Source organism: Aquila chrysaetos, chromosome 10, assembly GCF_900496995.4.
Source record: "Aquila chrysaetos chrysaetos chromosome 10, bAquChr1.4, whole genome shotgun sequence".
In the NCBI taxonomy this organism is placed as follows: Eukaryota; Metazoa; Chordata; class Aves; order Accipitriformes; family Accipitridae; genus Aquila; species Aquila chrysaetos.
The window spans coordinates 37365934-37393249 of record NC_044013.1 but is presented as its reverse complement, the minus strand read 5'-3'; the positions used below and the strand labels follow the sequence as shown (position 1 = coordinate 37393249).

The 27316-nt window shown below is 41.7% G+C and overlaps 1 protein-coding gene across 1 annotated transcript; it reads left to right on the top strand.

Moving 5' to 3' along the window:
- The first annotated feature begins 378 nt into the window (after positions 1-378).
- On the top strand, positions 379-27247 carry PITPNA (phosphatidylinositol transfer protein alpha). Its single transcript, XM_030027182.2, has 12 exons — positions 379-532; positions 5812-5842; positions 12062-12207; positions 12802-12893; positions 16641-16648; positions 17479-17553; positions 17932-18015; positions 19424-19501; positions 20432-20542; positions 22187-22309; positions 23043-23112; positions 24446-27247. The coding sequence occupies exons 1-11, from the start codon at positions 513-515 to the stop codon at positions 23088-23090; spliced, it is 816 nt and encodes a 271-aa protein (XP_029883042.1). The 5' UTR covers positions 379-512; the 3' UTR covers positions 23091-23112; positions 24446-27247.
- The last annotated feature ends 69 nt before the right edge of the window (positions 27248-27316 follow it).

Below are 27316 nucleotides of genomic sequence, written 5' to 3'. Positions count from 1 at the left end.
TCTGCCAGCCCTCCTCCCCACCTTTCAAAAAGAGGGGGGCTTTCAGTCACCGACCAAACGTGCCACAAACCCCGAGGAGCGAGTGTGTGGGTGTTAGTGCTGGGGAACGTGTCTCCCTCACGGCGGGCTGTGGCGGACGGCGGGGGGGGGGGGGAGCGGATTGCGGCGGGAGCGCGCTGAGGGAAACGCTCGCGCCCGCCGGCGGGAAGGTCTCGCGCCCGCTCCCCCCGCCCCTCACCCGGCGGTCAACGTCCGCGCGGCGCGCGCCGGCGCGCGCCCTGCTGCTGCCGCTGAGGTAAAGACGCTTGCGTGGCGCCGTGACGCAGCCGTTGCCGCAGAAACGCCCCGCCCCTGCTCCCGCCGCCCCGGCCTCCCCCCCCCCCCTCCCTTTTCCCCCCTCCCCTCCCCGTCCCGGTGCGGCGCGGTCCAGCGGAGCGGGCGGGAGGCAGGCGTCTGTCACCTTCAGCGGGGCCGGCCCGGGCGGGAGGCAGGCGCGCGGCGGCGGCGCCGCCATGGTGCTCATCAAGGAATAGTGAGTGCGGGGAGCTTCCCGGACCCCCCTTCACCCGACCGGTGTCCCGGTCACCCCCGTTCGCTCCCGGCGGCGCTCGTCCGGGCCTGGCGCGGTGACCAGCCGGGGGGTGGGGGAGCCCGGCCTTGCCCTGCAGTGCGGCCGTCCGTGGGGCCGCGGAGAGGGAGGGGGGGAGCGCTGTGTGAGGGCCGCGGCGCCGGTGGGGGCGGGAGTGAAGGTCACGGTGGCGGCGGGGGGGGGGACGCCCCGGGAGCCGGCGGCTGCCAGCGGCACCCTCCGCTTGGGCTAACCGGCGGCCACCGGCCTCCCGCTGTCCCCCTCCCTCTGTGGAACGACGCTGCGGCTCTCCGGTGCCCGGCCGGGCGGCTTGGGGAGCCCCTACGGCGGGCGGCCCGGTTCGTGCCCCCCGCCATGGTCTCCCCGGGCCCTTGTTCTCGCCGCCGGCTCCGCACTGGATGGGGGGGAGGATGTTCCCGGTGGCCCCGGAGGGGGGGACGGGACTGATGGCACCAAGGGCCTTGCCGGTGTCGGGGTCAATGCACAGTGGTTTCGGGGGGGACTACGGCGATAGTGGCATCTTGCCCCCTTCTTGTTGTAAGAGAGCTAAGCGGCGAGCCTGGTTTTGATCCCCCTCCTCTCCTTTAGCCGTGTAATTTCGAACTAGTGACTCCCAACAAGAGTGAATGTGCCAGAAATAAGATAGCTCCAAAATATTTTTTGATGTCGAAACCTCACCTTGGAGTTCTTTGCTGTCCCTGAGGCTGCTGCGGTTGTCCTGCCCCATGATGGGAAAGAAGGGGTGGAAAACAGGCTGGACGATGTGTCGTGAGTGTGTGTAACTATTAGTCACGTCGCTTTTCGTAGTCTTTCGTTCAGCTCCTTTATGCTTGCTAACGTGGTGTGCTCTTTTGGACTGGTGCACTTTGGCTAGGTGTCTTCGAGCTCTGTGTACTACTGCACTTTCCTGAGTTCTTAAGGTTAACTTAAGTGCATTGCAAAGTTAAGTCCATTCTATCCTTTTAAACTTCTTTTGACTGATGGAAGAGACTTCTTGTTCTGCCCCCCCCCCCTTTGTAGAAGGTAGCTGTGATCCCAGTGATAAAGTGGGTTTTCAGGTCTTCTCTTAGACACGTTTACCTACATGACAGTGTCCTCTTTATAGCAGTTACTTTGCCAGATCATGGACCATGGTGTGGATTTAAATATTAAGACTATGTTGAGGGTTGTACTGATCCTTGTAGCTGTCTTTAAACTTGATTAGCTTATTTTTTTTTCACCAATCCTTAAACTCTTGCTATTTTTGTCCAATAATAGGGGTGTAGAACTTAAGAGACACCGTTCCTTCTGTAGTGTTAAACTGGATAGCAGACAGAAACCTGGGCTAAGTGCTTAGTTTCAGGTGCATGAAAAGATAATTAACTTCTTTGATGACATCTGTTTTGTTGATATTTTCCTATGAATTTGGTTAATGTACTTTTATAGCACCTCTCTAGTTTATTTCTATTCACGTTCATATATCTTTTTCATGCTTCTGCTTAGTCTCTTGCCCTGTACTGCAGTAAAGCTCACTTGCCAGTGAGCTATGATACCTACAGGGCGTCTTGTAAAGATAGGAACTTATGTACTTTGAATTTTCAGATTTCTGAGACTATGAAAAGTTCATTTTGATGAGCATCACTTCCAAAAGTCATTTTACTTGGTATTATAATTTACCTCACCAGATCAACATACCTACCGGTCTTTCACACTGCCTGTTTCAGAAACAAAACGTGAAGTATAAATGTTAAGACTAAAGGTTAAAAGAATTACTAAATTTGTTTCTTTTTACAGGCTTCCATTTCTATTTTTAGAAGGGACACCAAACTTTTAAAGTCTTATCATTAGCTATGTTGTCCTGTTTCTTTTCTTCCCTTCTTTGTGTCTTTATTAAGACGTGTGTGGCTCTAAGGACAGTCAAGGTTGCTACTGTACTTTAGAAATGAGCATTTATTTTTGACTTCTTGGGATTCCCAACTAGCTCTAACAGTTGCACATTCCGAGTTGCGTCACTGTATTGGTTCTGGTATAAATCTTCCTTGATGTTGTATGCGAAAGTTGCCCATTTTACATGCTATTTGAGATGTTTTTTGATTAAATCTCATGTTCCAGGAAGCAGTTGTTTAAGGCATATAGAAACTACTTGTTTTGGTGTGACCTGGATATTTGAAGTACTTTGCTATTATTGTTTGATTAGTTCTGGTTGCCCCAACGCTGCATACAAGTACCTTACTGCCTACCTAGTGTCGGTGGTAAAAATATAAGTGCTCTCTAACTGCATGTTATCTAAGCAGATTATTCTTCCATCTCTGTGACCCCTTGTGATCCACCCTACTAAATCAAATGGGTATTGTTATGTGCTCCGTAGGTATTTTAGGAGATGTTACAGAAATAGAGCAATATAACAAAAACCTGATGTCACATCTTTTATTGTCAGACAATCTGTATAATCTTTTCTGTACAGCTTCTTGTACTGATGGTTATGCAGGGATAGCTTTAACGTTTTCATTTGATGTCTATCCTATCAGTCTTTCAGACTTATCTTTTATTTCTACCTATCCATGCTACAGATAAGCTGCATGGGTTTTGTTCATTTGTTTGATTGTATTTTTTTTGGTTTCAGGGTTTGTACATGCTGGTTGAGGTCTTTCTTGCTCTCCTTGTTTTGATTTAAACTGCATCGGAAGACCTTGAGGAGAATCAGAGTGTAGAGACTCACTTCCCTTTCCTGTGAAGTGATGATGACACTGACCTTCTCTGCAGCTGTACTTCCCTTTGCTGTCATTTGAAGCAGATTTTAATCTAGGAGGGATCTTAAATGTTCTTCATCATTTTCAAGCCTTTGATATGGCAGGCAACCACGTCGTATAATTTCTCCTGAGTTGATCAAGTTCTGTCGCAAAGTTAGGAGTCTTTGTTCTCACTGCTGCTCCCGCAAAGCTTTTGCTCTAGATCCTCTTGAGTAGTCTTCCCTCCTCCTTCTTTATCACTTGACTACCTGTAAGTGTTAGTCACCCCCTGCATTCTTGGTTTGCTACACTAAATGAATTGTAAACTATTTAACTTCTTTGTGTTTATGTTTCTCTGTTCATGAACATTGAACTCAAGATAATACTCAGATCTAGTGTCTTCCAGTTTCCTAAATGGAATTTCATTAGCTTACATCAATCTTTTTACGCCAGGTTTTCTAAAGAAAAATGTTTGAACTCTGTTCCAAAGCCCTTGTTTCTTCCGTTTCTTGGTCTTTGGCCTTGTCTTATCATCCTACCCCTCTTTTCATTATTATTACAGTTTTATCCAGTTAACTAACCTAATGTCATGCTTGATGGCATGGTCTACCTGTGGAAATCCATTTTCTTTTTTTTTGTTCTCCCTTATGTAATGAATACCATACTGAATTGGACAAAAGGTCCTCTTCCATGTTGCCTTCTAGCAGGTATTTTTAGGAAACATTATATAAATAGTGATGATGGTTGTTCAGCATATCCTACCGGTAAGTGGCATACGGACTTCCATGAATTGATCAAATCCCATTTTAAAATTGCTTATACTTCTTGTGTTTGGCAAGGAATCACATAACTTAAGTATGCATGATGTAAAGAAGTACACTTGATTGGTCTTAAATTTGTTGCCTAATGATTTTTATTCTTTCCTGAGTTGTTCTATTGTAAGACATAGTAATTGTTCCTTCTCCATTCACTTTTTCACACCATTCATGACTCTCTAATGCTCTACCATATCTTAAACCTTTAGCTGTTTTTTCTTCCAAGCTGAAAAGCCTAGTCTAACTACTTTCTTCTGAGACAGAAGCTTTTTCCCATCTCCGATCATCTTTTTTACCTTCCTTCGCTTGTTCTGTATCATCTTTGAGATTAGGTGACCAGAACTATATGCAATATTCAAGATGTTGATGCATGAGAGATTATAGCGGCATAACTGTCTTTTCTTCTTTTTTTTGTGTATGTGTGGTGTTCCAGTTTCTGATGTTGTGTTTACTTTTGAACTGCTGCTGAGCTGATGTTTCCCGATGCTTTTCCCTAAGAACACAAGTATTTGTTGGTGATAGCTAATTTGGGGCTCGTTAACCCCATGTGTTTGGGAAAAACGAGTGCCTATAGTGCATTATTCTGCTTTTATTGACACTGAATTTCACCTGTAGCTCTCAGTAGCTCTTTCTGCAGTACTTTGCAGCCAGCATAAAGTGTTGCTGTCAGAAGTAATCTTGCATAATCTGTAAACTTTTGCCACTCTTACAGTTTGTTCTTGTGGTGTCTTGCTGGTAACATTCCTCTAGTGTAAGAAAAAAAAAAAAAATTTTCACCAGTATTGCTTTTTAAAAATCAGTTTATTAATAAAGAGGACTTTTTCCTCATCCCATTATATCCTAATTTCTTTGAGACTAATTCCCAAAGAATTGGGAATTCTTCCACCCATGGTAGCCATATCCATTTCGTATCTGTATCTTGCTTTGGTTCCTTGTTTCAACATCATCCTTACTGAAAGCAGAGGTCAAATACAAATCTAGTTTTGGAGATAGATATAATATTTTTAAAGGCCTTAACATGGATGCATTTTTATCAGCTTTCAATTTAGTTTTATTCTTGTCTTTTTCAAAAAAATCTCAGCGTGACTTCTGGCAGTTTTTGCTCTGTAGTCCAGCCAGTTAATTCTAAGAGGCATTCAGGAAACCACAATGAGAAAAAAAGGTGACTCATGTACAGAAATGGCAACACCTTCCTTTGCAGTCAGCTCTGAGAAAGCCTTCTGTATAGCTATTTAGTGTTGTTTCCTACTGGATAGGACATAGAAGCAAATCGTGCAATGGCTTGTGACTATCACAGACCTCTGCAAAATTGTTGAAGCACATAGCAATACTCTACAACAACTTGATGAGAAATAAGATGTGACTGTTGAAAGGATGTAGTGAGAAGGAACATGCAAGTGTTTTGATGCTGTTGTAGATTTGTAGGCTGGTAAGGTATTACTAGTAAGGGTCAATGAGAATTATACAGTTTTAGTACAGGATTGCAATTATGCTCTATCATGTATTGATTCTCTTTGAGGCTATTATATAAATAGTCTTGGGACTAAAGAGTAAGCCCTAGAGATGCTAGCACTAGGTGGATGCTGGAATACTGGAGGGAGAGGAGAGCTGTGTAGCAATTGCAGTGAGGAATGTGTCATGTAAATTTTGCAGCTGTGGAGATATTTGTTAACTTTCTGTTTCTGTATTCCCTTTTCAGCCGCGTTATCCTGCCTGTGTCTGTGGAGGAGGTAAGTCCTTTTCTTCTTGCTTCCTTTCTTTAGGACTGTAAATAAACTTGTGATCAAAGCAGTTTGTATGAACAAAAACTGGAAATGCAAGAGAAGGATATAGCTGTCTTTGAGACCTCTGTGAGCTGTTACTCATTCACCATCATTTTGACCAAATAATTGAATTTCTTTAAGCCTGAGGGTACTGATTATCTCTCCTATAAAGTACTTTCAGATATGTTGATTACAAATCTTGACTTGTCAGGCTATTCTGAAGTGCAGTTTCCTTTTGATTAGTACTATTGTTCTTTTTTCTATTTTTTTAACATGAAGAGGAAGCTTTAGTACAAATTCAAATTACCCTTTAAACTGTGTTTTGCTGGAACTCTTTTTTTAAACTCTTAGACAAAGATCAACAATTTCTTCTGATTTGTGAGGCTGGTATAGCAAGAGAAACATTGTGTGTATCTTTCCTAGGACTCTTTAAGACCTGCCTTCTCTAGCTCTTACAGAAAGAAAACTTTCTTTTTGTTTAGGTAAAGCTCTCATTGAGAGAAGAAATCTAGTTTATAACGGTCATGGTGATTTTGATCACCAAACTGGCCATGGCATAGCTATGCAGAGTCTGTGGCAGATTCCCTGCTGTTTTCTCTGAGAGCTGCAACTTGCCTTTCCTCCGTTCTGCATTGAACACCACTCTTGCAGAGAATCTGACCATATAAATGTTTTCAATTTTTTAATGTTCATGCTAGCAAGGTAGATGAGAAATTGAAATGACGGGGTCACTGAGTCTATAGCACTTCTGTAGTAGATTTCTTCTTCCCTTTTTTTTTTTTTTTTTTTTTTTTTCTTGTGATCCTTGGCTGTAAGCCTTCGGTTTGTGAGCTCTGGTCAAGGGCTTGTTCTAACTCTTAGCAAGAGCTGCGATAATAGCACTCTTACTCTTTTTTCTTTCCCCTGAATATAGCAGCTACTGTGGCATAGACAGTGGTGAGCTGGATCATGGCAGCACTGGTTTAAGCATATCCCTTTTATAACTCTCTACTCTTTTGACAGAACACAGTTTAGAACTTGATATAGTGTGTTCTTGCAGCCGTGAGGCTGGCTGGTAAAAGAAAAGCAATGTCTAAGCTGAGTTCCTTGTTCCTGTGGATCAGTCTGCTGTGACAGGCATCACATGCTGACCAAAAGCCTAGACCTTTGATCAGAAAGTGGGTTTAGGTCTATCTTCTATGCTGGTGCAAGAATGAGGCTGTTAATGTCAAAAGTCTGTTGCTTACTCCTTATCTGTAGCTTATATGCTTTCTGCATGAATCTGTTTCAAGCAGTTTTAACAGAAGTCCAACTAAAGTATTAGAGTAGGTATGTTTGGATCTTTTATTGTGCCTGAGTGCTACTTGTATGGGGAAGTCCTTGACAAAGAAAGGACTAACATGATAAGCTTTATCAAGTAAGCAAAGGATGCAAACTTACAAGTTAGAGAAAGCTATGGGTAAATGGTAAGACACTCCAGAGCTCAATAAACAGAAGACCTTAGTCTGAATAACAGGAGCCCTGTCTCATAGTGTTATGCCTCCTAGGTATCAAGCCATGTAAAGAGAAAGTCAAAGCATCAGTATACAGATTGTTTCTTTGAGGGGGTTAGACTGGATGGAACCCAGGACAGGGTTTTTCTCAGTTCTCTGATACCGGGATTAACCTTCATCCAGTTAAAGCGAGTCCCTCACTATGCTCTGTTCCTTCCCTGGCTGGCTGTTCAGTGCCGGGCATGTTTGAGCCTTGTGTGTAGGCTGCCTGCATGGAAAATTGAGGTTTCGGGCGGTATGTAAATCTGTTGGTCTCTAGCAACTTCCTCGTCTGAGGATGCCCTGGGGTCATTTCTTTCAGAAGGTGTATATCTCTCCTCTGGATCGGAGGAGTTCCAGAGAGTTGAGTAATCTGCTGAAAAGTCGATAAAGTAAAGAGCAAATAAACATCATTAGAAGAGAAGGAATGAAAATACTAGAGAGAACACCTTAATGTGCTGGGATTGTGGATAGAACACCAACTTGACCAAGCTTAATTTCTCCCCAGACTTGCATATTGTCACCATGTCCCCTGAGTGATGCCCCTTTTGAAGGTCCGGTGGTTCTCATGTGACAGGCCAGGTTTCAGGAACCCTAAGTGGAAAGAGTTCTAAAGTTTGCTTAGCTTTGCATATGTACTTACATGATATGGTAGTCCTAAAGGTATGCTTAAGAAGAAAGGCTATTTCCAGTATTAACTCAAAGGATGACTACTGCTTTGGGTTTGTGTATTGCTTCATCCCCCTTCCTGTGTGGAAAGATGCTGACACATCTGTGCATCAGTTGGTCACTACACTGCTGTCAGTACTACAAAACAGCTGTTAAACTTCATTGCTTTCAAGGGTTTCCTTATGCACAAAACCCTTAAATAGGGCTCTGGAGACTTGTTGTGGCTCTTGACTGTGTAGCTGCTCATTAAGCATCTCTGGCTAGCAAGAGGACTTCTGATTTCACTTTAATAAGGACAATTTTTGCTCAAAAGACTTAAGAGTTCACGCCTTCTGCATGCAAATTGTTGCCAAAAGTCTGATGCCAATGCGTAAGATAGGGAATGAAATTAATTATGACTTTGAGGCACTGTAGTAGGGCTGAGGGAGTCTTCTGTGTCATTCTGTGATATGCCAGGGATTCTGTATTCAGTCCCCTTACCCCTGACAGGCAGAGCTTAACCAATAGTAAGGGATTCAAGAGAACGCTAGTGATCAGGAAGGCATTGGGGAGATGTGACTTAATGAATAGAGATCAATGCTGAATAGTTAGCCAAGTAACTGCTAAGATGGGAACAAAACAGTGGAAGAGAAGCCCTGGTGATGACTAAAACTTGAAGGCTGAGATGTAGGAGTTAGACTGTAGCAGACTGTCTTCTACTAGGAAACTCTGCCAAAATGTGGTCCTGCTTAAGTGCAGGCTCCAAGCTTCACTCCTGTGTTGTTTTATACATTGTCGCACTGCAGGGAGCAAAAATAAAAAAACCTTGTTGTATCTTAGGTGCTAACCTTTACTCTTGTACTCTGACCAACATTGCGTTGCACAGTGCCAACTTTGAGAACGTGGACTCGAGCGGCTGTGTGGGTGTCTTGCCAGCTGCCACTTTGAAATGCTGGTATGGATTAGAGCTGTGTGTACACATTCTGTGCTGCCTCTTTGTTCGTCTCACATGGGAAGGAGCTTGCCAAACACAAAGAACTCTTATTTATTAATTGTGTTCAAAGCGGCTTTCAGGAAAATAACTGTTCTTGAAGATGGCTGCATTGAGATCAGGCCTTCTAAAAGAAATTTGGTGTAATGAAGATATACTGTCAGCTGTATAAGAGGTGTTGTGACACAGATCAAGAGGGTGACTTCTTGCAGAAGAGAAGAAGGTTTTTCGGAGCTCTCAGGTCTGCAAGGATGGGTCTGTCTGACACTTTGGGCTTCATGGAGCCAGAATCTGTTTTTCTGTTAACTTTTGCAGGCAGATGCTGTGGGATTTGTTTGTTGGGACAGTTTTATTTGGGCCTTTTCCTATTTTATCAATGTGATTAAAGGATCAGAAATAACAGGGGAGATTAAATGGTGAAGATGCCAAACCAAAGGGCTTATCTTCTTAGTGTCTGAACTTTGACCCACGTATTTAAAAGGGAGAAGGAATGAATGAGAGACTGTTACTAAGAGGAATTAGTTTGTGCCCCTGGAGACCTGTCCTGAGACTTGCTGCAAAGCAGTCAAAGCCATTCAGTCCTCCCCTCTAATACTGTAGTTGCCAAACTCATGATAAGTTCTCTTCTCTGTGCGTGTACGTGTGGCTCTTATTCTACTAAATCAACTTGCTTCTAAGATTTCGCAACTCTCATGTTTTGCTCTTCTGGAGGGAGGCGAGTATTTTGTTTTGTATGGGTCATCTGTAGGGAGTCATAAGGAAAGCAATGTAGTGTGTGAAATGTCAGAAGGCAGAGAGTTGTATTGCAGCCCAAAATCCAGACTGAAACCCAATCTGCTGGTGACAGTGCAGGAACTGTCCAGCCAAATGAGGGGTGCTTGTATAACCTGGGCCAGTACCTTCTGGAGAGATCCAGCAGAGCTGTTGCTCTTAGCTTGAAAGTGGTCTGGTATGCTTTTTGCTCTGCCCCAGATTAACTGAGGCCAGGACATCTAGCCTTATTACTTTGGCTTACCATCTACTACTCTTCCAATAGGAATAGATGTTTTCTTGGTCTTTGTTAGCACCAGGTGGTACAAAACACCACAGAGCTTGGGTATTGTTGTTATTTTGGATGCTCTGACAACAGAATTTAACCACTGTAGAAATCTTCATTGCTGAAGATGTACCAGCCCAGTGAAGTATTTCTGGGTTGTCAGCTGAGAGCAGTATTCCACTTTTCCAGCCTGGGTTTTGGTATAGGGAGTGGTAAGTGCTATTCCTGATTCTGATGCACAGCGCTATGCTGGGGAAAAGGAAGAAGGCCTAAACAGTGTTCCATTGCTTTGTAGTTACGTTTTGGAGTTTTTTGGGGGTTTGACTTTTCTTTTTTTAATCATTGCACTTCTGTTGCCTAACACTTTGTGGATTACCCTTTCAGGCTGCCTCTCTCTACTGCCTTTGGCAACAGTTGCTGTTTTGCTTGCTTTCTATTCTGAAAACTTAACTCTGTTAAGTTTGAACACTTCCTTTAAGCTTTAGCTTCTTCATCCTCAAACCTTGTCTGCTCATCTAACTTTGCCTCAGAGACCTGTGTGAATTTTCTTCATTTGATCATGTTTCTTTTGAGCTCTGCATCCCCTTTTTTAGCTACCAGAGGCAAGAGTGTATTAGTGTTTACATCTTCTGCAGAGAAGAATGTTCTCTTTTGCTCGTATGCTTGATTTTTTTCCTCTGCTGTTCCCTGTGAAACGTTTGGGCATGCTTGTTATGAAAGAGATTGTATAGTATCAAGTAGTTTGAGTGATTTCCTGGGAAATAATGCTGCCAAGTAAGTGTCTGTAAGTGACTGAAAAATGATCTTAATGTAAGAATTTTACTGTTTGTTGAAATTCTGTGCCCTCCCTGTTAGTGGTTTAATGCTTGTGGCTAAGAGGAAGTGTGACACAGAAAAAAACCCCAACCCAAGACAAAGATAGTAGGAAAAATAATAGGGGGACCAGTGACGGCGTGGATCAACTGGTCATGTGGTACACTAGTTGTTTCAGTTATTTCATTAGATAAAGTTTTCAGAATGGATTTATTTATGTGGAGGTAAAACATCATTTGGAGTTGGATAAAGATAGTTGAGAAGGAAGAAAAGGCTTGGTTGTAGAGGACCTGACAGAACAGAGTTTTGAAGTAGGTTCAGGAGGGAAATGGGTGTTCACTGACAAGAAACAACCCGGTCTGATCATAGTGTCAATTTTGGCAAGAGAGGTTTAAGCATGTTAGTATGTTAGTAGGCCTTGTCATAAAGGCCAAAAAGGACAATTTCAGTATGTTCAGCCTTAAGAGGTAGCAGCATTTCACTGGAAAGCCCACTGGTGCAAATACCCTCTTTACTTCAAGTTTCTTATTTAGTTGTTTTGAACTGCACTTGGGGGATGCTCATCTTTGACTCTAATGGGCTCCTAAGCTGTGCACATCTAACAAGTATGTTTCTCAGAGCACTTAAATTAGGTCGTGCAAGTACCCTTTATCTTCCGTCTCCCTTCTGCAGTTCTTCCCTCCCTTCCCTCCTACCCTCAACTTTGTAAAAAAACCTTCATGTGAAGTTCTTTGGGACTCTTTTGGATAAAGTACTGTATGCTTATTAATTTAGGACAGCAGTGCATTATTGTCCATTAGACCTGAGCAATTGGGATACCTGTGGGCCAAAAAGAGTGGAAAACCAATGGATTTTGCTACAGTATGCCTGAGGTCATTGGCATTTTCTTTAAATGTTGCCCTGATGCTCCTTTAATCTGTTTTACTTTCTCCTGAATTTGGTTGGTTTGGAGCTCAAGATTTAAGGGTTAAAGGTAACTATCCTATTGGCAGTGCTTTCCTCCTAACTACCACTCAAGCTTTCTATATCAAAATGAAATTAAAAGAGCTGCTTATCTGGACACACAAGTGGATGTCCTTTTCTCTGCCTTCTCCCCAGATAATAAATTTATCCATGGCTTCTTCTGGTAAAGTTATTACTTCTGCTAAATTATAGCTATCATAATAATGTGTCTTTGACTTCTTTAGTATCAAGTGGGACAGCTGTATTCTGTGGCAGAAGCCAGTAAAAATGAAACTGGTGGAGGAGAAGGAGTGGAGGTCCTGGTAAACGAACCCTACGAAAGAGATGGAGAGCGTGGGCAGTACACACACAAGATCTACCACTTACAGAGGTATGGGAAACATTTTATTCCCAGAGTTGGGCGAGGTTCCTCGGCCAAGAGGAAGTGGAGGAAGATGCAATAGGGTTGCAGCGACTGTGTAAATCACAGATTATGTAAAGGCTGAAAGACATGGATGTAAGACAGGAGTATAACAGCAGCTGGCACATGGTACAGCTGGAAGTGAGCATCACTGGTACACCTATCCACTCCTGTAAGCGTGGCTGTTGTCCCAAGAAAATCTGGCTCTGAGCTTTTCAAAGTACATATGATCCTGTTACCCGGTATTTTCATATTTGAATTTGGCTAAAGAGCAAAATGCCTCCTAGATTTCAACCTGTTTTCAGCGTCCTTTTTTTTTTCCCCTTCTTTTTTTCTTTCCTTTCATTATGTAAAGAAGGTTCAGATTAACCTGTCCAATTCAGCAGTCTCTGGAAATCATCATACTAGGGGTGGGGAGAACCCCACCAATTTCACCAGTGTGCACATGTGCAAGTCTCTAGCATCTGCTTTTCAGGTGATGTTCTGCCTGTCTCAGAGTGGGCCATAGCTCTCATTACATGTAGTTCTTATCGATGCCTTTCTAACTATTTTCAAATTCTGCAGCAAAGTGCCAACGTTTGTGAGAATGCTGGCTCCTGAAGGAGCTCTGAATATACATGAAAAAGCATGGAATGCCTATCCCTACTGCAGAACTGGTGAGTGCGTGCGGAAGGACTGTGGATAGCTGGCTTTTTGGTTTCTTGGGGGCGGGGGAAGGGTAGGAGGGGATAAGGAAGAAGGCAACCAGTAAGGAAGCTGTTTCAGCTCTTAAATCTTAGATTTCTGTTCTCTAAGCTCTTTCTGTGGTCAGAAAAGCAAAATACAGTGCTGTGGAGTTTAAAAAAATGCCCTTGTCTGATGTACTGCTAATGAATGACAGTGGAAAAGAACAGACCAAGAAACGGATGTTAGTCCTACTAAAGGAACAGATGTGTAACAGTAGTGAAATGAATATAAGAGGGATGATTTTATGTACTCAAGCGCAGCATAGACTGGTGGGAAAAAAAACGTAAAATGCAAGAGGGTAACAGGAAAGATTTTGGTTGCCTCTTGCTTAGTGCAGTTTGATGGGAGCAAGTGTTATGCAATAGGTATTTGCTCAGTTCCAGGATCTGAGGTTAGTGAAGGTTGAACAGGTAATGCTACAGTTGCTTCTGGGTTGGGGGCTTGACACAGATATCCAAATCTCATCCAACAAGCATAAAGTGAATCCATTTGTAAAGTCTGGGGTAAGGCTCTGGAAGCTATGCAAAGTGGTGAAATAACGTCAAACTCATTTTCTGCATTTACTCACTGAAGTTATCAGCCACAACGTTTAACCACTACTGTTTTTCTGGTCTTTGTTGCTGTAGGAACTACAAATTTGACTTTGCCTCCAAACTTATGTAGTATTTTGGCAGTTTTATGCTGTTCGTATCTTTGAAGGATACATTTTCTGCTATTTGGTAGTGGTACAGTTGCTATGGGAACTGTAAACTTAAAAATTCCAACTGTTCTTGAAACTCAATATAGAAAAATTTATTTTTCAACAATTTACTTAAGAGAATTTTAAATGAAGTGTTTTAAAAGAAGAAAAAAAGCTTTGCAGTAGGGGAGGATAACATTACTTCAGTACGTGAAATTACATGCAGCACTCTAGTGGAATGGGTATTTCAAATACAAAATTCAGATACTGTCATCAGCTGCAGAATAAGTTTTCAATGTGTCACATAATTCAAGATGCTGAAACAGTTATTTACAACCTATCTCATTTTTATGCAGTTTTCTTGCTGCATATTACTTAAATTAGCTAGTAAATGTCTAGTTTATTTCCATGTTAAGTACACTGAACTGGTTTAAACGCAAACAGTTCTTTCATTATTCTTTAGATTGTGGAAACAGATCTAAGTTGACTCCAGTAGTTTTTGTTAGACATAATGCCTAGCTATATCCTCTTCCTCGTCTTTTTCTTCTCTACCAATTTCTGAAACAAAGGTCTGGAGTTAGCTTGTTTTGGCACTCTTAGCTGCTTATCCTTCGGTTACACACTGCTAAAATTCTACTTAAGTGGAAAAGATGTGATACTAAAATCAAGTACAAGACTTTCCAACACAGTCGAAGAAATTTCAGATTTTGGTATGCTAGAAATGATAACATAACAAAAAAAAATCCTCAACTGTAATAAACACCAATATAATATGAGATAGAAAGTGGTTTGTTGTGGGGGTTGGAGCAGAAGGCAGTTTTTATGCGGAGGCTGACAAATCTGTTTAGAGAATCTGCCAGCCTGACATGAATCAAGAAAAGCTCAGAAAAGTTGCTGAAACCTTCTTTTGTTAGTATTGGGCAGCAGAGAAAAACCCATGTGTGTAGTGCAGACTGGCTTGTGTATAATCATTCTACTTTGGGACATGCTCAGGTATTTTGGTCATGCATGAGAACACTTGGATGGCCTCATGTGAATCTTTGTGCAACATAAAAAGCCATACTGGTTTACACCAAGTAAGCCCTCTCAGCAGAATTTGAAATTTAAGAGCCAGGGACACAGTAACAACTAAACCTGGTTTGACTCTTTAGGAGTAAGTGGTACTTCTGCTTGTGCCCTCCTGTACGAAGGTGATATTGGTGTGCTGCTCTCTGCAGCACTGCTTACTTGCACATCAGCTACTACACAGAGCCTTTTAAATTTGAATAAAGCAGTACTTTTAGTTAATTGTGCCTCATGGTATTTTTTTTTTATTATATGAGATCATCCTTCTTACATTTCCCTATATCTCCTCTGAAAAGCTCAATTATTACTTTAATATGCATCTTATATACCATGATCAAAGTAGTACTGCAGATTGAGGGAATTTAAATGCCTAGCTTATAACTTTCTGCAATTCTGCATACTTATTTGTGCTGTAATATGTTGGTTTTATGTACTTTGAATTGAAGCCTTGCTTTGCTCCTTTGAGAGTATGAACTGTAAATGAGATTGCTCTTGTATGCATTTACAACTTCTACAGTAAAAATGAAGTGAGGATTGCCTAATAGTTATAACTGTGGGCTGGTGCTAGGGAGAACAATGTTCTTGGTTCTTTTCTGCAGTCTGACTTAATGCTGCTTAAATGTTTTTAGAAAAGCAATTTGATGTGCGTTCCACTCTTCTGAGTGTCAGCATGGCCTATGGCCAAATGTCAAGAAATTGAGAAGTTATAACTGCAACTGAAATGTGTAGGAGTTGATGCTGTAACACCTCAAGTGCACCTCAAGCTGAGCATCTAAGTTTTAATGGACATTTCTAAAGAGATTAATTTGTTTGCTTTACAAATGAGGAGTCTTCCCCACAGAGAAGAAACTAGGAAGGTGAAGGAACCTGTTTTAAGGCAGCTGCATAGTCATGGTGTATAGTCATTGGAAGGTGGGAAGGCTCTGGTTTATAATTACTGCTGGTTTATTCAGTATTTTGTTTGGACTAGCAGGAAAAAAACTCCTTGCAGAAATAATGAAATGTTCTTTGAGATGAAATTCAGCCTTTTAAAAATGAGCCTCAGCTCTGCTTGCTTGTTCTCTCCCTCCACGCCAACATGTCAGTCTAAATAATTAGCCTTCTGTAAATTGCTGTAAAAAGCAATTTTCAAATTGTTAGGGGTTTAGAACAGTCCAAAGCCCAGCAGTAGGCAATTAGGGTAGCTGGATGCGTGTGATAGGTGATATGGGATGGTACTGTCTACAGGATGTTGGCTTGGAAACTCACAAACTGTAATAGTACCTTTGAAACAAAATTGCTTATTAGTAAAGCTCTCACAGTAAACTTCAGAACAAACCAACAAAGTTCAACTGTAGCTTCAGACATCCTTATTTTTGAGTAGAATTGCTAACATACTCTTGATGGCTCAGGTAGAACAGATGCTGACTGTTACAGGATCTTTAATTGCTTTTCTGTCTTGAATAATTGAGCCTTACTACCCAGGGAGTTTAGTTACCATGAGCAGTAGAGATGCAGAGGGTCTGGTTACTGTGAGCAGGAGCAATGAGGTCTGCACTGGCCTGAAATCCAGCATGTGTTTGCTTCAGAACTATGGAGAGGTTTCTTATCTGCAAGCTGAGAAAGGATTGGTAATATGCTGTCAGCTGAACATACTTATTCCATCTTCTCATCCAGCTGGCTGGAGTCCAGAGAGCAGAAGTGGCAGTACATAATTAATAGCTGCTCCTCTGCATTTCTCCAAGTCTGGGAATTTCCAGAGGAGAAGGGGGTGAAGTCAGCTGTTTTTTTATCGACTTCTAGGGTTTTTTCCTCAGTAGTATCAGCAGCCCCCTGGGAAGCTGAAGTTGTCCTTGTTTTGCTGATAGTGGGAGGAGGGCGATGGTTGCTGTACATTCTTTTTTCACTAAAGTACTGTATCTCTTTCTTTTCATGTGTTGATTTCTTGGACCAGTTATTACAGTAAGTATGGTTTTTACTGATGATCTATGGAAGCATGTGTAATGTCTGAAATGAAGTGTTCTGGGTATAAGCAGCTCTTTAGCCTGAGCTAAAGGCACTTTAGCTTTTGTAATCGTAAGATCATGTGGATTAAACCCCCTTACCAACTGTGGCATATCCACACACACTTTGCAACTAGGGATAGAGATCTTTCTTTACTGCAGCAATGCTCAGCTTTGCAAATGGGAATGTACCATTGCTTAGATAAACTGATTAAAAGAAAGTTAGCTCATACCATTATGTCCCTTTGAGTAATCTGTCTTCTGAATTTGATATTTCCTTTTTACATGCCGAGTGTTGCACTGGCTTGTGCTTTTGTTTCTACTCCCTTGAGGGAGGATAGGGTTACCTTTGGAAGTCCTTTTCTACTCACTGTAATAATGAGAAATGGAAAGTTTTTTGCTTACTTGGCAGTATTGTGCTTCTTGTCCCTTCCCTTTCAAGTGTCAAAAGCTCTCAAAACATCAGTTTAATATTGTTGTTCATTTGAAGAGTTGCATCCAAATATGTACTCAGTGCTAGATCAATAATCTCTTTGAAAAGACAATTTCTGCCTGGTTAGCTTATGTTACTCCTTCTAAACTCTAAATAGAGTGGCAGATATTGTCCTTTAAAGAAAAAGCTATTTATAAACTCCAAATGTTTCATTAAAACAATGGAATTTGTTTTTTCAGTGAACAACTTGTGGTTTATTTATAATTCTTTGAGTTGACTTTCCTAATGCTTATCTAGCTAATAAGACGACAAGTTGTATATCCAAAGAATAATAACAAGCTTTATTTTGATGACAGAATGAGTATATGAAGGATGACTTCCTGATCAAAATTGAAACCTGGCATAAATCAGATCTTGGAACACAAGAGAATGTAAGTACTTGTGTCGTGGATTTTATTCATCACTTTAATGTCACAATGCTGCTTTCCATGCTAGATTAGAGAATTGCTTTGTGGAACTGTCTATCTGCTGTGTTCCTGGATTTGAAATGCTTATTGCACTAGCAAGGCAGAGACTCTCTCCTGTTGGCTTCTCATATATGCTCAATAAAATTGTCCCCCTAAACACCTGTTCTGTGTGAGCACCTTTGCTTCTTTAGAAGTTCTGGTATTGTGTGTTTACCACGGTGTCCTCTCTGTACGTGGAAGGGGAACACTGGGTGTTTGCATCTCCATCTGTTTTTTTACAAACTTAGAATGGGAGTGTTCTGTAGTTGAATCAGTTACATTAGTCTTGTACTTTCACTGCAGGTTCATAAACTGGAGCCAGATGTATGGAAGAATGTAGAAGCTATTTATATAGACATTGCTGATCGGAGTCAAGTACTTCCCAAGGTATGGTAGGTGGGTAAGAGCTCCCTAGTGTGGGAGGCCTTGTGCTAGAAGAGGGATAGTGTACAAACTGTGTTCCCAGGGATAGTTGCAGGTAAAAGGAAAAATGAGAGGATTGAAAGAGGAGGAAAGCCATTCCTTAAAAGTGCTTAAGCAAGCTAGAGGAAGAGCTCTTTTTTAAAAGCTATGTCAATACTGTCTGTAAAATGTGTTGCTTAGCCTTACAGTGCATGTAACAGTGTGCATATATGTAGTTCTACAGCACTGCAGCTGATTATAATGCTTGAATAGCAAGAAATGACACTGCCCTTTCCATACAGGATCTTACTTAAACTGCCTCCTCTTTGAAACTGACCCATGCGTTCACAAGCATATCTTGAAATCAAGTAGCTAATACTTTGTTCTAAGAATCACTACAGTTGATGTAGTTTCAGTTACAGTTTCTAGTAAGAAACTAAGCGATGTTTCTGTACTGTACTGTAAAAAACCCCAAATATATAAAAATGGAATGTTGTTTGAGTTTCCCCACTTAGTATTTCTGATACCATTCAAATATGGCTAATTTACCTGCTCTCAAACTTGGCCTTGGGTATTAAACTAGAAGTAGTACTTATTTTAGCTTTTCTTTCCAGTAAAGATGAATTGCTAGAATGCGAGTAGCATCTGATTCTGATAGGTTAGGCAGGTACTAAGCTGTATCTGCAAATACAAACAACTCTGAATTAAATGCTGTCAGAGAGCAAGGAAAATTTACCTGGAGCAGAAGACTCCCAAAGAAGATGCTACCAAGTGATCACTTTTGGCACTAAACTGATGATGATTTGAGTTTGTTTTCATTGTAATTGAATTGGGGGTAGGAGTAGAGCACACACGCCAGTCTTAATCCAAGATGCAGGAGGGGAATGCTGCAAATTATTTCCTGTGTAATAGGGGGCAAAACTGATGCCTCTTTCTTTTGGTGGTACTGTGACTTTGACTGTACTTGTCTTCTAGTGTGCAATATGTGAGCATCATACTGATACAGTGCTGTGAAAAATACTAGATATGGCAGCTCCAGAGAGCATAGCTATTTTCTGCAGCAGCAGTGTTTAGCTCCCAAAGAACGAGTGGTTACAGGAAACCTATCCTGGGGGTTTACAGATCTTCTGATAGTCTTACCCCAAAGGAGTCCTTACAAAGGTCATATCAGTTTGTTACCACTTCTTCACATAGGTCTAGGACACAGCACAGGGGGGAGAAATATGTTTCCTTGAAGAGTGCCTGACCTAATGTTGAAGTCTGAAAACAGTAGCTCTTGAGAAGGCAGTTAGAGGTTAGTCTTTGCCCACCAGAAAAACAAATCCTTTGTGACAGTGAGCAGCTGGGTAACAGTAGGATAATTTGTGTTTAATCTTGTGTGTCTGTCCAATAGGATTACAAGGCAGAAGAAGATCCAGCAAAATTTAAATCTGTCAAGACTGGACGTGGACCTCTGGGTCCCAACTGGAAGGTATGTATCGCACAAATTCAGGAACCGTATCAGCTTGCGTGACTGAAGTAGAGATACTGGGGTTTGGAGCCAAAGATACTTAGGTAAAACACTGGATTCGCTTCTGTAGAAGGAAACGCAGAACTCAGCTGGTGATCTGTTCTGAAGTTAAAGGAAATGGAAGAGTTTGGTAGAAATAGATAGAATGAGTTCCAAGTAATCACCAGAGCTGTCTGGTGTTCAGCCCAAGGGTTCAGCCAAGAGAACTGAAGGATGAAATAGCTGAGCTATGAGCAGCAGTGTTTAACCTTTCACTTAAATACTTGGAATCTGAAGACTCTAGAAGTGCAAATATGATACCAGTCTTTAAAATGGACCCTGAGCGGGATCTGGGGTGTGCAAATCTGAGGTCTAGCAGGCAAACTTAATAGAAGCTGAGGTTGATATGATTCATTTGGGAAGAGTGGATATGGCACCTGTAAAAGGAAGTAGGAAAGTCGGCCTTACAAACCTTGTGGAGTTTTCTTTAAGGCTTGATAATTTTGTGGATGAGTCAGATGATGTAATCTATTTCCAAAATGTTTTAGATAGGGACTTTGTCAAAAGACTTTTAAGGAAGCTAAGTAGCCATGATGTAACAGTGAAGATACTGAAAGACATAAATTTAATGGAAGAAAAATGGAGAACAGAGGAGAGGAAGGAATGGTCCATCCTCAAAATGGAGGGAAGGCCACCTGTGGAGGAAACTAGAGCCTGTTTTCATCATGCGCTTTAAAAGCCTGGAAAAGGGGTGAGCAAAGATGTGACAAAACTTGTCGATAAAAGGCAAGGTTAATGGTGCAAGGTGCTTGTGAGGAATTGTGGAAAGACTTCACAGTTACGACTGAAGGAGCTGCTTTCCTGGAGACATTTGACCTGAGTCCTGATGTGAATGTCTTTGTGTCTTTGCAGAAGGAGCTGGGGAAACAGACAGATTGTCCATACATGTGTGCTTACAAACTGGTAACAGTCAAGTTCAAGTGGTGGGGTCTGCAAAATAAAGTTGAGAACTTTATACAGAAGGTAAGTGAGCTCTTTGATGGGGAAAGATGTGGAAATGAGACATGTTTCATCTCCCATCTGCTTTAGCACCTCAGCTTCTTCTAATAGCGTATGCTGCCTGGAGATATTAACTTGAAGTCCAGTCATGTCACCTCAGGCAATACAGTCAAGGCCTCTGCCTGATATACTGCAATCAGTTAAAGTGGGATTCAATTTGCTGCTAATCCAAGGGCAGGGCTGGCTGGTCTGTGAATTGGCTATTGAACCATTTTCACTCTAATGTATAAAAGTAAACTAGCTGTTTTGTGTTGTTTAATAGATCAGCCTGAGAATTGCGGTCATTTGGTAGTTGATTTGTGAATGATGGGATGATGCATGTATGCTAGGGTTATTTTGGTCAAGGGCAAGACATGTTTTTGTGGGGAGATAGCTACAGCTTCAGTTATCTGATCCTAATCAGCTGAGGATCTCTCTGGCAAGTCGTAGAGCTCTAGTCATGTTTTCCTCTCCTAGTCTGATGCTTGAAAAACCTGTGTTAAAAAATAAGCAGATGGTGGGAAACTTTATTAACTTAAAACATGAGTCATCGGTATCCCAAAAAGAGCTTTTTCTGTGGCAGAGTTCATAACCCCTGAACTGCAGCAGGATGCTAGACCTGGGAATCGGTATGTGCAATTTTCCAGGCAATGCCATGTTCATAAAATGCCTATGACTTCAGATCATGGAGACTTCTCAGTGGTTAATATTGATAAACTACAGTGCTGCTTCTGCAAAACCAATTCTCTGGTGATATAATCTAAGGAGAATTCTAGGGGGGAATGACCATGCTGCTGCAGGATTTCAAATACCTGTAACAAAAGCCCTGAACAAAGCAGTGTCTTGAATCCCTTTCTCTTTATGAGTGTCTCTTCAGCTACACATTTGCGTCAAAGTAGTCAAGCTGCTTTTGATGAGAGCAAGTTATCAGATATGAAATCATAATTGGTAAAACTGAAGTGTCCTTCCTTAATGAGAACTTTCCAAGAGGCATTGTATACCCCTGTCTTATACAATGATTTTGTCTAGCTTATCTCCTATAAAAAGGAAATAAATTGCTCCTAACTTGAAGTAGCTTGTGCACATTAGTTATCTCTGCTGAAAAACTGTGGAAAACAAGTTTAGGCTTTTTTTAGGTCACTGCAAAAGAAAAAAGCAAGATAGGTGCATGTCAACCCTTTACACTTGCTAACCTCCAGTTTTTAGCAAGTCAAGGATTATTTTAAAAATACTGTTATTCTGTTTCTCCGTTTTTCTGCACCTTCAGGCCAACTATCGTGCTCTAAGTAAACCCAACCTGGAGCATTTTATTCAGTCAGAACAATACTGTCAAATCAAAGGAAATTACTAAAGCATTCACTAATTCTTTCAATGCACTGTGCAGGCTGCTGTCTAGGCTTGGAAAAAAAATATGCGTTTCTCTGGGGATTCAAGGCTCTAGATATTCTGTTAGAAGAATAAAAATTAGCTAGCTACAGTTTCCAATTGTGGCAGCTATACAGAAAGGTGGGCGGGGGAGCTGGTTCTTCAGTGTACACATCTCTGGAAATTGTTATGATCCAGTTAGATCCATATTAATTGCCCTATGAGTAAGCTCGCTTGTATGTTTTATTCCTCCTCCTTTTGCAGCAAGAAAAGCGTCTCTTCACAAACTTCCATCGGCAGCTCTTTTGCTGGCTTGATAAGTGGGTTGATCTGACTATGGAGGACATTCGTAGGATGGAGGAGGAGACCAAGAGACAGCTGGATGAGGTCAGTGGAAAAGCAGGGCAGGTGTAGGTTATGTGAGGAACTGTTTCTATCCAGTACAGTAGAGAGAGGAAAGACTGCTGCATTGTCATAGCGTTGTGTGTATTGTCCTCCTGCTATTTAGGTCATGCTGCTTGTGGTTTGAATGATTGGCTATGACTCTGTGGTGCTGGCATCTCCTCCTAATCGTTATGGACTTCTCCTTCTGTTTGTTGTTGAGCCAATAAATGTATTGAACCACAGGTAATGAGGGTATGAGTGGCAATGATTCATTTACTGCTTTAACATCTTCTATTAGCTTTTACCCGAAGCTGAATTTTTGTCCTCGTTAGTTACCAAAAACCAGTTCAGTAAAAGAATTTTTACCTCTAAGTATTATAAGCAGGTAGTGGGGATATGTAACAGGGTTCTTACTGTGAGAAACACAAATTTGGTAATAATGAGTATATTGTTCTATGATTTGTGTCCTGCACTGCACCCTTCTCTTCCTTCATGCCTCAGGATATTTCATTATAGTTTCTTGTGTACACTCTGCCCTTTGGATAATGGTTCCAGATCTCTAGCAGACCTGCACCAAAAATGGTGCCTGCATGTGCATATTCACAAACACTGATTTGGGATGCTCAGGTGTAATCAGTGTCATGCATAAAGGAGGTAGCTTAATGTGTTCCATACCAATAAATTTTGAGATAACATCATGTGAGAATCAGTACTTGAATAGTGTTTCCTCTTTCAGATGAGAGAAAAAGATCCAGTGAAAGGAATGACGGCTGCAGATGACTAACATGACCTCTTCCTTGTGCACTGTAGGTATCAAGAGAGTTTGACAAAACTCTGTATTGCTCTATTTAGGAGAAAAAATATATTTGGGTAAGAAGTGATCTTGTTCGTAGCTTCTGGCAGGCAAATCTGTGGCATTAATTGTTTTTAGAGTGAACCTCTTTCACTGACAGGCTGACAAGTGAGTTTACTGTCTTGTTTCAGAACTATTCTAAAGAAATGTCTGAGTGAAAAGTCTAAGAAAAATGTGTTAGAACGTTTTGTAGACTTTACTGCTATTCTTATTTCTGTAATGCATGTGTTACTTTCCATGACTTGCAGAGAAACTTTTGTCAGTCCTGAAAGAATAGGTTGGACCTGCAAATACTTAGAATGCATTTGGAAATTGAAAATTCCTTGCATATATGACTGAAATATATTTCTCACGTTGTTTGTTAACAGTATTTACTAATGGGCCAAGGTCTGGAGCAACACTTGCACATTGCAGGAGAAGCAGCAATGACAATTTTAAAGCTGTTGACTTGTTTTTCATCTCTTTCACTATGAGTATGCTAACTTGGCAGAGGAGGGACTATCATACTGGACAGCATATATGAATTTGCCTTTGTTGGCCAAATCCCTAGGCTGTATTCTAGACAGCATGCTGGATGATAATGTGTAAGCAGTGCTGAGAATGTTGAACCTTATTCTGTTAAATGGTGTAATCAGTTTGGGGTTTGGTTTTGGTGAATTTTTCTTACACACTGTACAAAAATGTGGTATAGTATTAAGGAAGTAAGAAGGCAAGGAGAAAGAAGAGATTGTCCATTAACGTAGAGAAGTCCAAGTTACTAGCCACAACTTTTCTAGGGCAGTAAAATGCCATCCTAGCTATCCTTGGAAATAATGGGGTGGGGCAGAACCACAGCCTTCTCAAGGACTGTTTACCCCTGCTTGTCCTCTGTTACCTGCTGGTTGTTTGGTGGTAAGTGGGGAACATAAGGTGAGGGAGTGTCTGAAGGGGTATCTTCTGATAGATATATTTTAATTCTTTAATGCAACTTAAACCTTTTTGGTTTCCTCTTCATTCACTTTTACTCTAGTTTTGAAGAGAAATGAGTTGGTGGTCTTCTCAATTGTAGCCTCTGTACTTGTTAGATTGTTTAAATTGCAATTTCTGTTTGTCATTCTTAGGCTGTGTTGGAAATTCTGCTCTGGATTAGTGCTGAAATGTAATGATGCAGTGGTGTATTGCCATTGTCTGCACTGGTGACAGTGTCTCTTACATTTGCATTCTGAAGGTTCAGTCTGACGCTTCTTTCGGCACACTGCTCTTCCAAAGTCGTTCTAAAATGCTTTCCTGTTGTCTCTTTATTTCAGTTTGCAAGACAGTCGTCAGGAAGGCCCGGGGAATCCACACTCTTGACTGACGGACCATCTCTGGATCAAGCCTTTCTATATCCAATCGGCAGGCGATTTTAAATCTCCCATAGCTAATTCTAGATGCCCCTTAATATTGTGAGCAAATAGACCGTCTGGTACTAAGCACTCCAATGTTAGCACGTATACAAAGGAGGTAGCTCCTTGGAGACGTGTGACTTAGAGATCGCTGTATTTACGACTCCTCCCTCCTTTTTTTTCATTGTGTTCAGACCAATTTCCATGTGGCCCTGTTTGATTTCCAAGTGGCATTTTTAGCTAAAATAGTCTTGTGATGTGGTGACTTAGAATTCTTTTTCTTTTTTTTTTTTTTTTTTTTCCAAGTGGGATAAACTGCCACCTTTGTTCCTGCCCAGCCCTTCACCATTCTTTGAATGTCTATTTGGAGAGGGAAACTGTCAGTATTTTAGAGTGCAAAACTATTCCACAAAATTCTATGCTCTGAGCCTTGCTCCCAGGGTAAGAAATTTAATGGCATGTAATCTGAATACATAATCATGAGTAGCCAGATATAGTTCTTGGTCTGCGATGAATCGTGATATGTGGCTTCTGCACGGCATTACTTCGTTCTGTCTCAGTATACATGAATTAAAGACTGCACAGAAGCTGCATTCAGCGTCCCCACGCTAGGGCCTTCAGCACATAACTGTTGAGTTTCAATTTAGTGGTACATGGTCCCTTTGGCCCATGTAGCTATGTTGTCCTTCAGCTGTGTGTGTCAGTCTTACAAAACCATTATGAAAAGTTGCTTGACATATGTTGCAACTTCCTGGTTCTTTATTTACTAAGACTTCCCATAACTTACAAAGCTAAAATTATTTTGACTAATAATAATGTGATTCTCCCTGGACAAATTGGGATGTAGCAAAAGCTGGTGTACAAGTAAAGTCTTGGTATCTGATTACCTCCAGGTGCCTGGGTCGGTGGTTCTGCTCAGCAATAATATTCTTCCCATTGCAAGACTGACTAAAATATCTCCTTTCATGCTATAAAAAAGCAACTTATAGAAAACTGCAGTTGTTTTCTAGGATATCTGTCAGTTACAAATCACAAATGATACTGTTAAACAATGTAAAGAGCTCTGGTTATTTAATGAACTCAAATACTTACTGTAACTATCCTTATGTTGGTATCAGCTTTAGACAATCAAATAAGCAGAACAGAATCAAAGAACTGCTGCTTTATTAAATACATATGAGAAAAAAAGACAATTTCTTTGCTTATGCCTAAGGCCCAATGTTTGATTTTTCTTTTTTTTTTCCTAGTAGTAATCACTTTATTTTCCACTTCTGCGTTTGGCGGCACTAACACGAAATACTGAATGCCAAACACAGTCGTGGGTGTATCACCACTTTTGAGGAGTCTTCTTGGCATTCTGTAACACATCCGACTCCTTCAGCCCTTCACATTCCTGCAAGCAGGAGATCCTGAAATGATCCCATGCCACGCTGAACAAGCATGTGCTGGGATCTGAACTGTTTTCAGTGCGAGGGAAGATGAGGCATGCTCTGGAGGAAGAGGATGGCGTTTGGTTTCTGGGGAGGGGGCAGTTTATCCCTTTATTTTTAGTCTGTTATTTTGCCTTACTCATGTCTAAGTGCAATAAGCTCTGAATTGTACCAGTAACTCTGGCAGGCTCTTCTCAGTGACCTCAGACGGTTTTGCGGGGTGGGGGTGGGGTTTGAGGGATTTTTAGCAATCTCACCAGGCAGAAGTAAATCAAATTTATTGTAAAATAGGTGAAGAAACTAAATTTTAATCTGTGAGGCTATTTGGGACCAGGATGTTTTATGGCATCTTCTGTAGCTGTTCCAAGAAGTATTCTAGGAGTGTAGGCCCCAGTTACAGTTCTTTCAGTTTAAAGTATTTTTAACTGAGAATTTATGCACTGACTTCTGTTCATGTTTGTTGGTTACGTTTTGAGGGATTCTTACACTTGAGGGCAACCTGAGAATACACATAGCACTCTTGTTCTTTCAATTTGTGTTATCCAAGAGGCTTTCTACCCGATGACACTAATCGCTATGGAAGCAGATTGTAACATTCCACCATGCAATCCTTTTTTGATCCTCTGATTTCAGAGTAAGAGCTTTTACACAAAGCTTTCCTGATTAGTGGAAAAACTGGGGGAAAAAAAACCCCGCAGGAACTCCAGCCTGAATACTTCCCCCCCCCCCCCCCCCCCCCTGCTTTCTTTCCTTCCGATTTAATCCAAAGTGAAAGCATCCCTCAGCCTTGGGATAGACAAATCCTATAAAGATCTTTGAGTCTCGATGCTTGGTTCCTGCTAGTGAGCGTAGCGAAGATCACGCAGCATTACCGTGCTGTATCTCTCGTGGGCTTTGGCAAGAACCCCTCAACCCGCCGGCTCCCGGAGGGGTTATCGCTGGGCTGTTTGTCTGTTCTAGGGCGACGGTTGTGCCGTGACCCTCCCTCCGACCTACGCTGGGTGGGCTCGGGGGTCCTGGGGCAGACGCCTCGCCGCAGCCTGGGTCGGGCCGGCTTGCCGGCGGGGCCGCTTGCCCCGCACCCCCGCGCTGCACCTCGCTGGGTTCATCCCGCTGGGCCTCCCCGACACGTTCTGATGGGTTCATCGCGCTCTTTCCTTTGGCAACACACACTTTGTAGAATGGGTTAGGTTATCTCGTTGTTTCTTTAAATGTGAGTTTGTGCCTTTTTTGTCTCCTAAATCTTCCAATACAGGCATATTGGAAACGAAATCTAATAAAATACTAGACAGAGCTTTACGCCTCCGCCTCCTTTGTTTTGGGTGCTGGGGGGCGATCGCGGTGCGGCCCCGGGGGTGCAAAA

What these genes read in the sequence shown, in the direction of transcription:
- PITPNA (XM_030027182.2), top strand. Translation starts at nt 513, where the DNA reads ATGGTGCTCATCAAGGAATA. An exon ending in ATGGTGCTCATCAAGGAATA is followed by an intron (nt 533 to 5,811) that starts GTGAGTGCGGGG and finishes TTCCCTTTTCAG; the next exon opens with CCGCGTTATCCTGCCTGTGT. An exon ending in ATCTTGGAACACAAGAGAAT is followed by an intron (nt 17,554 to 17,931) that starts GTAAGTACTTGT and finishes CTTTCACTGCAG; the next exon opens with GTTCATAAACTGGAGCCAGA.